At 49.2% G+C, this 12,967-nt stretch overlaps 1 protein-coding gene across 1 annotated transcript; it reads right to left on the bottom strand.

Annotated features, from left to right (window-relative positions):
- Nucleotides 1–4,382: 4,382 nt before the first annotated feature.
- Nucleotides 4,383–12,042, bottom strand: LOC134036534 (paired box protein Pax-3-like). Its single transcript, XM_062481521.1, has 6 exons — nucleotides 12,020–12,042; nucleotides 11,060–11,297; nucleotides 10,157–10,322; nucleotides 9,698–9,918; nucleotides 5,618–5,863; nucleotides 4,383–4,520 (listed from the first exon to the last, which is right to left on the bottom strand). The coding sequence occupies exons 1-6, from the start codon at nucleotides 12,040–12,042 to the stop codon at nucleotides 4,503–4,505; spliced, it is 912 nt and encodes a 303-aa protein (XP_062337505.1). The 3' UTR covers nucleotides 4,383–4,502.
- Between the last annotated feature and the right edge of the window lie 925 nt (nucleotides 12,043–12,967).

Below are 12,967 nucleotides of genomic sequence, written 5' to 3'. Positions count from 1 at the left end.
ATTGGGGCTAGACATTTGATAATTGTTTAAATCAAATTACAAGATATTTTTTAACTTCTCATTCTTTGTCTTCTCCATTTTATTGAACTTTTTACATTGAATTATACACTTTTTTACATTACATTGATAGATACATGACTAAAGTATCACAATCAATTAATCATTTTTATGTTAAATTTTTCATTGTGTAAATCTCCAGAATTACCTACATAACCGAAAATTAGTCATTTTGTTGTCAGTGGTCTTAAATAATCCATTCACTCTACACACAAACACACACGTACACCAAATCCATGGCATTTAATGTATTCCTTGATGCTCGTGATAAAGAACCTCCTCAGTCTGTGATCTTGATTGCCCCCCTCCCCCCAGGAGGGCATCCCAGCATTCTGATGATCCACAGTTGAGCATGTTCCTTGGCCCCTCCTCTGCTCCACGTCTCTCAGATGCCCAGAGGAAGCCAGTCCCCTCCGCTCTCATGGTCCTCCTTTCTGACAGGCCTCCTTGGGCTGGCGTCGCTGATTGTTCAGTTGTATGGAGAGAGAGAGAGAGAGAGAGAGAGAGAGAGAGAGAGAGAGGGAGAGAGAGAGAGAGAGAGAGAGAGAGTGAACATGGAGAAGGGAGGAGAAAAAAAAAAGGTTTCTCCAAAATCACTAGCAGCTCTGCCCTGAAATAGTCCGCATTGACGTTTTCCTGGCTTCGATGACTGTCAAAACATCTCCCTCCCACTTCGCCTCACGGTCGGCCCAGTCCGTGCTCAGAGAATGCACTCATCTTCAAAGTCAAACCCTTCCCCTGTCGAAGGGCCTGTGTTGAATTTGGGCAGGGCCGTCGCCCCCCCACTCATGAACTCCTCGTAGGGGTCCTTCTTGCCCTTCCCGCTGCGGATAAAGTTCTTAAAGAGCGTCAGCGCCAGGAAGGAGTAGAAGAACATGACAAACAGGATATAGAAATAGGCGTTGTCGTAAGACCCCCTGAGGTCCAGGACGATGGGCGAGGTGGGGCTGATGGTAGCGAGGGGGCCGGGCGTGGTGCTCGCCGTGGCATTGCGGTGGTCACTGTCCCCGATGTTGGTGTCCAGTTCCTCCAGAATCATCTTCTTGCAGTGGGTGAGCAGAGCAAGAAGGAGGGTCCGGTTCATGGTGAAAAAGACTCAGAGAGAGAAAGAGAATTGAGGAACTTAGAAATAAAAAGGAGAAGGATGAGGGAAAGTAAAATAGAATAAAGGAAAGGTAATGACCTGAGCAAGGACACAGTAACAACTAAGTTGGAGAGGAGAGAGATAGAGAGAGAGAGAGAGAATGAGAGAGGGAGGAGTGACCTCGCCCCGCTCCGCTTTGGGAACGGCATGCTGTCCCTCTCCCCTCTCTTGACACCGCTGATAAGAGGACATTTCTGAGATAAAGCTCGCCCGCTAATGTCGCCGTTGTAGCCAACCTGATGGTTCCTCTTGGGCAGGGCTCCACGATTCAATCATCCGACATAGCTCCCATTTCCCAGTTCAGTTTATGCCGGCAAATAACACAGGATCAACCTCCCCCACTTCCCTCAAACATTTTCCATCTCTCACTCCCTCTGTCTTTCTCTCCAAATTAACTTGATTCCACTCCTCCTCCCCCCCCCTCCTGCCTTCCCTCCCTCTGCTTGATTTACTTTGGATCGGAGGGTGTGTGTGTGGGAGGGGGGGGGGGCAGTAGAAGCCCGAGGGGTAGTTGTCAGCTCCGGTCAAGTAGCCTCCTCCATTTCAAAGGGAAGGTGGGTCAGAGGTTAAGTTGTCTCCAGTGTGTGCTTGCTTGACTGGCACTCCATTCCAGGACTGCCCCTTTGGCTTCTTCATCCATTGTGTTCAACAAGCAAAGCACTTGTAAAGGAAAGTTTTCTGACCACTAAGAAAATACCGAAATCCGATCAGGCTTTGATCAGGCCATGTACTCACACACGCAAACTGCAAACGTACCCATTCGCATGTAACCACGAACAAAGAAACGTAAACAGCATGTGTCTGTTTGTTCAGCGACTCATTCAGTCGCAAACACTCCTAAACCCTGTATGTACTGTTAGACGTGAGCGCTCTCTCCGACTCACACACGTTCACACTCACACACACACACTCTCTCTCACACACACAAGCACATAAAAAAATGAATGGCACAGGCAGCTGCAGGCACCTGATCCCTTCATCCCTCCAAGTAAAAGAAAGAAAGAAAAAGAAAAGGAAGAACAAGAGCCATAAAACTCACCGATATCAGTAACTTGTGAAGTGTCCGACGTGAGGGTTTTTTCCCCGCTGTCTGGAGGGGATCGGTGGACGGCTGTGGCCCCTGAACCCTGCAGGGACACTGGCAGTGACTGATATCCCTGCAGGTCTGTGTGCTGTTGTGTTTGGGTCGTTTACAGGGGCCTCTGCTTTACTCATCAACGGTGTGAAGGGGCCTTCGGGGAGAGGGGATTTGTCAGACAGTGGTATTTATGAAAGAGGATATATTTATGAATGACTGGGGGAACGAGCTTTGAAAATATACTGGTGGGGGGATTGCGTTGGTTGCACTCGTCAGATTACAATGAGAAACATATTTTATTAAGTGTTTGTTTACAGTAGGATGCATGTGTAACGGGGTCATGGAGGGAGAGGGAAATTCATTATTTTCCATAAAAATTAAACATAGGTGTCTTCTTACAAAACCCCCACAACAATCAGCTGTTAACAATCACTTACAAAAGACTGTATAAACTTGAAGGGAGAGGTGAAAGAGAATGCCAAAGAAAGAAAGACAGACGTCAAGTTTAACGTATGTCTGTTACAATTCTGTCTTGCGTCTGTGCTCTGATGTCTAAGGAAGTCAGATGGCTGAGCGGTTAGGAAATCAGGCTAGTAATCTGAAGGTTGCCAGTTTGATTCCCGGCCATGCCAAATGACGTTGTGTCCTTGGGCAAGGCACTTCACCCTACTTGCCTCGGGGGGAATGTCCCTGTACTTACTGTAAGTCGCTCTGGATAAGAGCGTCTGCTAAATGACTTAATGTAAATGTAAATGATGGTTATGGCTCCCATCCACCAGCATGGTTCATCAACTGATAGGACACCACAACCTTTAACTTAATACTCCCCTCGTTTTTTAATGATTTCTTAGTATACCCACGTAACTACGAAACACCAATCACTTCCACACATTTTAATATAGTTTATTATAAATAGTAAATAGCGCTGCATTTTTACACAAGACATATTACAACAAAATCATTTTATGCAGTCATAAAGGAAACATTATATATGTATATAAAACAGTCTGGAAAGAAACTTAAGACTTGATAAGCCCTAGAGAGAGTGCTGTGATCAGGGACACACAGGGGTGGACGCTGAATAAATACTGAAAAGAACTGATGATTCTCTCTTTACAATGATAACAGCCACTGTCGTACTGACCCCCAGCTAATTCTTATCTGGGACCCAATTCTCATTCAGTCAATGTAGACCATCGATGTGAGATCATCTGGATCCATATACACTTGACTTGGTGTCCTGTTTTGATGAAACATTTTTTTACAGAGCACAATGGCTGATGGGTAATGCTGTTCTTTTTACTTTCAGCATGTTGTTTTGCCCATTACCATTCAAATGGAAAAATACATTTGGAAAATGAAATCTAAACAATGTTGTGTGTAGAGGATGTCAAGTCAGATAGTTGAGTGACTATGTGACGATGAGTTTCATCTGAGGTATGAAAGTATTGCACTCTCTTTGGGTTGCAGCACCTGTCTTTTCTCCACCAATCAAGGCCTCGGCTGTGTCCCCATGTTCATGTACAGTATACTCAAACCACATAAAGTCCATCATTCGAATGTGGGAATCATCTTTATGTTTAGTCAATGACATTGTCCTAAGACTATGAGTGCCACCGAAAACACATAACGGCCATGCCGTGTTGCAAGGTGAGTACGGAATGACCCTCGTACGGATTGTAAAAGTCATCCTTGTGTCTTACTCTTCCATCCTCTTCTGAAATCAGTCCTGACGAGGAATAGGAGCCGCATGGAAAAACAGTTTACAAAGTCTTCACCGGTATGTTGCCCCAGTTGTTATGAGTCAGTTAAGTTATACATTTTTTGCTTTCCGCCACCTCCCCACCCTCCTCCACCCCCTTCCTCTCCAGCTTGTTTCCCGCTTCCTCCTTCTAGAAGCATGGCGGAGCGAGGCGTGTTGAGGTTTGGAGGAGATGGCATGGAGCGTGAGTGCGGTGAGTACCAGGTAACTCGAGAAGACGCCAACCCCTTTTGGTCCTCATTATCCCAGTCAACCCCCACCCCCCCCAAAGGTCTCCTGGGTAGGTCCTCCCCCCCCCCCCCCACTCCCTCAGTGGGGGGGGGGGGGTTGGCAGAGGGGGCACCAGGGCCAGTGTGGACGGGGGACTGAGAGGAGAGAGAGGGTGTGTGTGTGTGTGTGTGCTCTGAGGCTGACTGTCAGGTCGGGTCACAGAAGTTGTCCTCCAGAGCAGAGTTGGTGCTTTAGATAAGGAAAGGCATCTGAGGAAACAAAGAGAGAGAGCGGGGTTAGAGGTCTCCGTAGTGTTCCTTATCAGGCTCCGCCTACTATGCCAAGGCAAGATGTGTTTGAGGCTTGGGCTGGCATTGGGGCTGGCGTTTGAGGCTAGGGCTGAGGCGAGGGCTGAGGCAGGGTTGTGGGTGGGGGTGGGAGTTGAGGCTGGGGCTGGGGGCTGGAGGCCAGGTCTAGAAGCTGAGTTGGCCACTGCAGGTAGGTTTGGTGGATCGCTCCTCTGATCAGTAACAACTCTGGATGTGACCCCTCAGGGACACATGGTTCTCATCGCCAGCTGCCAAGGGCCATATCGCTCCCCGTTAAACAGCCCCTCTCACCCCCCACTTTCCTGACAGAAACACACACACACACACATCCTATCCCCGGTGAGCTGCACGTGGGTCTCTCCCTGAGCTCGCTAAATTAATGACATCAAGATGTCGCCGATGACGGGCCAGTCAACATGTGGTCATGTACCTCACCCCATTCCCGCCCCGACGCACATGCACCCCCACCCCCTCCACCCCTCCTGCCCCCCAAACCCCCACACCCTTGCTTTCTCCCTCCACCCTCCTGTCAAACAAGGTCTGGAGAAGAGGCTCCTTTTATCTGGTGGGGTATCTTGGTTACACATGCGGACAGCGAGCGAGGTCATTACATGGCTAGGTGAGAGGGGGGGTGGGGGGGGGGATTGATGGGCAGCCTCATCACATGAGGTCATGAAAGGGTAAGTGTGTGTGTGTGTGTATACACTCGGGTAATGCTAATATAAACTGAAGTAGCCTGGCCAGAAGCTGAGTCCTACCTGAGTGCATGTAACCTCACCGGTCATAAGGGAGATATGAGACGCTTTCTCATCAGATGTTGCCCCGGCCAATTAACAAGGCTGATGACTCAGAACATTGGACCCCACAATGTCAGAGGAGCAGAGAGGGGTGGAGGTGGAAATACCAGCGCAGGTAATGGTAGAACAACTCAGAGCGGTAAGCCTCACCCCTAACTTTCATGAAATCTATATATCTGTGTACATGTGTTTGTGCCTGTGTGTGTGGGTGTGTATGTGTGTGTGTGTGTGTGTGCTCACCTTGCTCTGGCCGTACTGGCTGTACTGGTAGGAGGGGTGGTGGTCCACGGCGTAGGCTGGAGAGCTGTAGGTGGGTGGGCAGTAGGACTGGGTGCTGGTCAGGCCTGGCAGAGCCTCCAGACGCTGGGAACCGTGGCAGCTGGCCGCCATGCCGACCCCGGGTTCCAGGCCTCCTGTCAGGGGGGAGAGGGCGAAGTCACTCTGGGGCTGGTGAGGGACGCCGCCCGGGTTCAACAGTCCCATGACCTAGCGGGAGACATGGAGGGAGGACTGGTCAGAATAGAGTCAAATAGAAATAACAGAGTCGAACAGAATAACACAGAACTGCGGTGTATAATGCAATAGAATGCGAGTGAATAGAATACTAGAACAGATGAGGATCATCCAGAGGCTGAAGATGATTTCTCCAGATGTGGATTTATGAGGAGAACATATTGTCTAGGTGACACGCTAGGGAAGGAAGCTAAATGCAGGGCGTCCAGGTGCTACATGTACTTCCAGGACCATAAATCACCATCCGCACCAGCATCCACAGACTCCATTAATACAACGGTGATTGTCCCTGACAACATGTGTCATCGCCCTAATCTTATATTCCCTTTATTGACACTGACAAGCTAAACAGAGGGAGGCTAGCTCTTCTTCGAGGTGGACGTGCGGGTTACAGAGAGCAGGTAGACCACAGGGTAACCTCCCCTCTCTCCTAGCTCAGCCATGAGAGTCAGATTATGCTGCCTCGCCCACACATGGTTCTCTTTACTCCACTTCCTTGCTGACGGACCAGGCCCAATGTCGGTTTGAGAACCGCAGAGTTGAGTTCCCCTGCCCTGCTGCCATTTTTTCCTTCAGAATTACCCAGCGGAACTTTCTAGAGAAGAGCGGGTTGGATATTAAGAGCTCGCTCATGGAGCTTTTGCTACGTTGCTGTGCATTGTGTTCTCCATTTTGTGTCCCAGTCATGAGAAGTGGAATGAGCTGTTGCCCCAAAAAGCTACTATGGGAGTTTCAGCAATGATGTGAAAGGACAGACAGAGAAACAGACTGTTTATGCACTTACTATAAAGAGAAAAACAGAATCGCTCTTTGCTCTCTTGTCTGTCTATCTCCATTCTCATACAACTTTTCCTTTCTCTCTCCCTCCCCCACTTTCTCTCATTTGATGCCCTAAATTCACCGTGTCCTTGTGGGGCCAGCGAGGAGGAGGCCAAAGGGTACGTGGGAACAAGGGATGTGTGTGTGTGTGTATCATGTGTGTAGACATAAGGGTGTAGGTAGGTGTATACTTTGTGTGTGTGTGTGTGTGTGTGCGGTTAGCACTTTTTGTTCCTGATGTCAAGGGTTAAAAGGTCTCCTTGGTGATACATCGTGAACAGCTGCAGTAGGGTTGGCGTGCGAAGGGATACCGTCCAAAACGGGGAGAAAACAAGGGGGAGAGAACGAGAGAACAGGACGAAGGGAGACCGTACGCCAGCTCCAGCCAGAGGAGGGAGAGACCACAACGGCTCCCAGCGCTGGAACAGGACTTTCCAACCCGGACACACACACACGTCCAGCCAGCCACACACACGCTCTGTCTGACGCATCGACTCGGACAGTGTATGTAATTTACAGGAGCTGTCAGAGGAGTCTAATCTAACGTGTCTGAGGTACATGCTCGTGTGTGACTAAATACAAATGGGAAACACATGGAGGTCAGCGCACCCAATTCATCTCACAGCATGGGGTGTGTTTGTGTGTCTGCGTGTGTGTGTGTGTGTGTCTGCACACGCATGTGCTCATATATGTATGCCCGTCTAACCCCATCGACAGCTTAAATACCATCTACTTCCCAGGGACTAGTGTGGAGAGCGATAACATGCTGCTGTAGACAAGACTGGAGATAGCACTAATTTGTCATCCCTAGCATGGCCAACGTCTTAGGCCCCTACTTCCTCGTGAAGAGAGCACAGATCAAAAAAAGGATTAGAGAAAGGTTATCTGTCTACTGAACACGTTTTTGAGAAGGCTATCTGATCAGAACCCACACTGATGGGGTGTGGGTTATTACGTGTTTGGCAGTAATCTGGTGCTGGGTGTGTGTGTTTTGGGTGTGTGCATGTGTGTGTGTGTGTGAGCTCAGGCCTTTTTGTGTGTGTGTCAGCTTACACGTGTGTATGTGCGTGTTTTGCGTGTGCGCGCGCTCAAGCATGTCTGCGTTCTCCAGCTTGCATGTGCATGTGTGTGGATGTGTGTGTGTGTGTGTGTGTGAGTGTGTGTGTGAGTGTGTGAGTCTGAGCCCTCTGCTCTAACTGAAGCAGCAGCAGTTCCCGGGGGTGTGCCTGTTTCGAGGTGGTTCCGGGGATTAGGCCTCTTGGGGGTGCAAAGCCCGGCCGCTCGCTGCTCTGGTGAGAAAGGATTCCTGTGGTATGCTGGAGCTCAGCAGACAGACGCCTGAGAGCCAGCCCCTTGGGGAGCCCACAGAGAGCCCACCGGCCAGACCATAATACTCCCCACCAGTACCAGGCAACAGAACACCAGGCGAACCCAGACCGACCTGTAACTGAGACTAAAATGACCCAACAGACCCAGTGACACGGATTGCACTGCACCTAGTTCCTACAGGTTTGGATGGGACCAACTGAGGAAGTTCTGTCCCTCTCCACTGGAGCAGTGTGATCCACACTACTGTCGTTCAGACGCTTCCTTATCATACGGCTTGCACACACTGTGCCAGAGTCACAGGAAACTCAGCAGGTTATTTGGTTTTTATTCAAAATAATAACACATGCAGGAGATTTGTGAAAAGCTCCATATAGATATAGGCATACGCAAGTCAGCCCTGAAGTTTTTACACTTGTCAATAGGAGGTTTTTATGCCATGACTCTATTAATGTCTTAGAATTAATCAATTCACATTTCCCCACTATCACACTATTTATTTCAGATAAATTATTACCGCACAATCTGAAATGGAAATGAGCGTATTGCCGATGAATACAAAAATTAAAACAAATTAGCCAACAAAGTGAGTCATTTACATAAATTACACAGTGTATTACAAGGAAATAGATTCCTCCATTTCAATTAATTAAGACACTGGAACATTCCGTGATTGCAATTCCAGACTGAGCAAACATTCCAATGTCCCTTTGAGAGGGGCGAGATGAGATGACCACTGTGTCTTTCTCACTCTGTCTCTCTCTTTCTCTCTCTCTCTCTCTCTCTCTCTCTCTCTCTCTCTCTCTCTCTCTCTCTCTCTCTCTCTCTCTCTCTTTTTTTGGGGTTCCTGGTAAACACCACATTTGATCAAAAAAGGGTTTCTTGGTTGTCTATGGATCAGGGACAGCTTTTTTGGTTGTATGTGGGAAAGTTGCGTGTGTAGTTGACACAATGTGATCGTTACAAATATTAGCCCGAGGGTTGACGAAGTGAGGCTTGAGATAGCGGGAGATGATGAGATGATTCAGCTAAGCTCAAACCATAGAGTCATCTAATACAAATAGCGCCCGCCTATCGCTTTCCACCTGCATGTCTGTGTCAGGACAGATAAAACAGACACTCCTAATGAAATCCTCACACCCTCAGGCCGTGCCCCCTGTCATGGAGACAGAAACCGAGTTGCCTGAGGCGACTTTTTATCTCGGCTCAGCAGGAGACTGAGAGCCTGTCTCCCTCCCTCTCTCTCAGGGGACTCAGTACCCAGCATGCTTTGCGTGGGGCCTGGCCACCCTTTGAGGTGGTTAAAAGCTCGTTTTCCGCCTGTTAGTCCGGCCCCTCCCTGGGTAGGGGGGAATCCGCGATGGACACTGATGAGTGTGTAATCGGCCATAATTGTCTTTTCAGTTCTCATTTGTGTCATCGTCTGTCTGTCACTCTTCCTTCCATGATATCTCGTCCTTTGACTGATTTTTTATTCTCCGGACGTGTCTCTCTCTCACTCTCTCACTTTCTCTCTCTCTCTCACTCTCTCTCTCATTCTCTCTATCCGTCATTGACTCCTTTACAAAGCATCAACTCAGATTGAAATGAAAAACGACTCGGTTCCCTAGTATGACATGTTTCTTGAAAAATAAGTGTGTGCGCGTGCGTTCGTGCACAAACCTGTGGCGAGAGCCCATTGCTGATGGAGGGGTTGACCTGGTTGGCGTGGGCCGGAGTGGGTCCAAAGCTGTCAGAGTAGCTGGAGAAGCCGTGGCGCCCAGAGGAGAGGCAGTAGGTGGAGGCCCCATCCTGGGCCCCCGCTGACGAGCCCAGCCCAGTCTGGTGCACTGAGGTGGGGGGGAGAGGCTGGGGTCTGTGGACCGTGCCCGGCTGCTCGGGAACTGCTCAGCAAGAACCATGAGATGAGAGGAGAGAAAGTGAAAGAGAGAAAGAAAGAGAGAGACAGAGAGAGAGAGAGGGAGAAAGAGAGAGGGGAGAGAGAGAGAGGACAGTCTTTAGTCAGATATGTTCATCTCGATACGTTAATATCCCAGTAATATCCATTAAAGGTTGTTTTTCATCCATGTCGAGATTGAAGAGATGCGTGAAGAGCAATAGTGGGTTCGTATGAGGACTGACCTTGGGAGATGGAGGTGGGGGGGTAAGGGCTGTCAGACAGCTGGTAGGGCTGGAGGCTGGACATGGCAGAGGGCGGGAAACCGCCGGGGATCAGGTGATTGAATGCCATCAGCTGATTGGCTCCTGCCTGCTTCCTCCATCGAGCTCGCCTGTTGCTGAACCACACCTGAGGAGGGGGGCGGAGAATAAATCAATCTGTTGTCCAACTTCTCTTGAAAGCAGTGAGACGTTTTCAAGCAAGTTTAGATATCACAGCTAAGTATGCTAACGAGCTAAGTATAAGTAGGTTAATGAGTTTGAGAATGGGGTCTGTATTATGTAATGGAGTGTGTTTGTGTGTGTGTCTTAGTAAGCTGTCTGCCCAATAGCCAACAGCTGCACAGATAGTGATCTGAACATCTGTTGTACTGTGAGACCACAGTGACTCACATCTTAGACTTGTTCATGGAGTTCAAATAAACGCTTGGAATCTAGAACCACAAATCTACAAAACGGGGTTAAACAAGTGGCTATTAATACAGGCTCTAATTCGGCCATAGTGAGGGAAATTGGTAATTGTTGAGATATTTCCCAGAAGAACTTGCGAAACAGGAAACCTTAATCACTGAAGACAGTGGGTACAGTGTGTGTGTGTGTGCATATTGTGTGTGTTAGTGTGCATCCTGAGTGTGTGAAGGGTTGTATGGAACCATGCCAGAGCAGTGTACCCCCCATATGATACAAATCCCCGGGAACTGACAGACTTTTAGAACACATGGGAATGGTGTTTCCAGTGTGTGTGTGTATGTGCGTGAGAGAGAGAGAGAGAGAGAGAGAGAGAGAGAGAGAGAGAGAGAGAGAGAGAGAGAGAGAGAGAGAGAGAGAGAGAGAGAGAGAGAGAGAGAGAGACAGTAAGATTTGTACCTGTACTCTGGCCTCGGTGAGCTTGGCCCTCTGGGCCAGCTCCTCCCGGGTGTAGATGTCGGGATAGTGCGTCCTCTCGAAGGCTCTCTCAAGCTCCTCCAGCTGCTCGGCTGTGAAGGTGGTGCGACTGCGCCGCTGCTTCCTCTTCAGGGGCAGGCCCGGCTCCGAGTCCACGTCCGAGCCCTCGTCTGAGTGGCTGGCTGTGGAGACAGGAACAACAAACGTACTTATTGGCCAGCTGTAAAAAATAAATGAACAGAAACACACACACACGCAATGTGGTAGTAGATTCACAGATTTTAGTCATCCATTCAAAGCGGATCAATGCAACACGCAAAAAAAGAAAAAAGAATACACCCTAGAACATCTAACACCGGACAAATGAAACAGTTGAGTTGGTGAACACAACAAGGAGGTCCCACCAGGATCACGTTGGATCTCCTGGGGTGATCAAAAGAGATCCCAGAGTGGGTTGGAGCATGGCTTAGAGGGGACTGGGTACCCTGGGGTGGCCCTGTCTCGCCCTGTCTCGCCACTCTGGGCTGGATGGAGCCAGAGGCCCCAGAGGCAACTCAGGTGCTACCTAGTCTGTTACCTCAAGGGAAGTCTGGAGAGAGAGACAGAGAGAGAGAGACAGAGAGAGAGAGAGAGAGAGAGAGAGAGAGAGAGAACGAGGAAGAGAGAGAGAAAGAGTACGAGGAAGAGACAGAGAGAGAGAGAGAGAGAGAGAGAGAGAGAGAGAGAGAGAGAGAGAGAGAGAGAGAGAGAGAGAGAGAGAGAGAGAGAGAGAGAGAGAGAGAGAGAGATGGATGGATGGATGGATGAATGGATGGAGAGACCAAGGGACGGAGAGATGGAATGACAGAGAGACGGAGAGATGGAGAAAGGTAGGGAACGGAGGGTTAAAGAGAAGGCCTTTAGAGCCTAATGCAGCAGAAGAGCGAGTCAATGCAGCCTCACAGGGCCTTAAGCTGGAGGACCATGGTAGCGTATGGGGGAGGGTCACCCTCCTATCAAATAATGATTAGGCACCTCAAACTAGCGTGACAGGCCCCCATTGTCCACCATTACGTGTCTGCAATCACCCCCCTTGCACATGCAGGTCCACTCTTCCAAACACACAGACATGCATCTGCTGTCTCCGGGCCCTCGCCTTTCACCCACCCAACGCACTTTTCATGTGACCATAATTCGAACACAAGATGGTAGAAGACAGAGAGAGTCTCCATCCATTCCCTTTCAGAGGTGAGGGAATTCAAAATGGTGGACCGAGAGGGAGGGAGGGAGGGAGGGAGGGAGGGAGGGAGGGAGGGAGGGAGGGAGGGAGGGAGGGAGGGAGGGAGGGAGGGAGGGAGGGAGGGGAAAGAGAGAAAGCGAGGGAGAGATAAAGAGAGAGAGATTTAAAGGTTTAATTAAAAGTGGCGAGTCACACACGCAGGGGACCAGGGTTCCGCCTCTCCTGCCATCGCCCCCCGGAGATGATCAGGAAATGCTTGTGCCGGTTGCCAGTGTGTGTCTGACCAGGCATTACAGGAGGATTTGGTGCCCCGGGAATTGTGTTCTGATTCGCTCCCAACCGTCGCCACGGGCTTCAGTCTCCAGCGAGGGGAAGAGATCTTTATTACATGGGGACTAGGAGCCGCGCTACCACAAAGGATCATGGGAGAGAGCACTTGCATGTTGCCAGGGAAAGATTTTTTTTTTTTTGCTGGGACAGACCATTCAAAATATTGACTAGGAAGTTAGCATGCTTGAGAAAAGTTTGAGTTCCATTCGTATATCAACAATAATATTTATGTAAAACCAAAGTAATACTGCTTATTTTTTTGACAGTTGCGGTGCTTACTTTGTCCCAATATGACTCCAAACCATCCTTCAACAAAAAAAAACGCTGATATACGTCCATCA

The sequence above is a fragment of the Osmerus eperlanus genome, chromosome 16, assembly GCF_963692335.1.
Source record: "Osmerus eperlanus chromosome 16, fOsmEpe2.1, whole genome shotgun sequence".
In the NCBI taxonomy this organism is placed as follows: Eukaryota; Metazoa; Chordata; class Actinopteri; order Osmeriformes; family Osmeridae; genus Osmerus; species Osmerus eperlanus.
The sequence above is the reverse complement of the archived record's forward strand: the minus strand, read 5'-3'. Positions and strand labels throughout refer to the sequence as shown.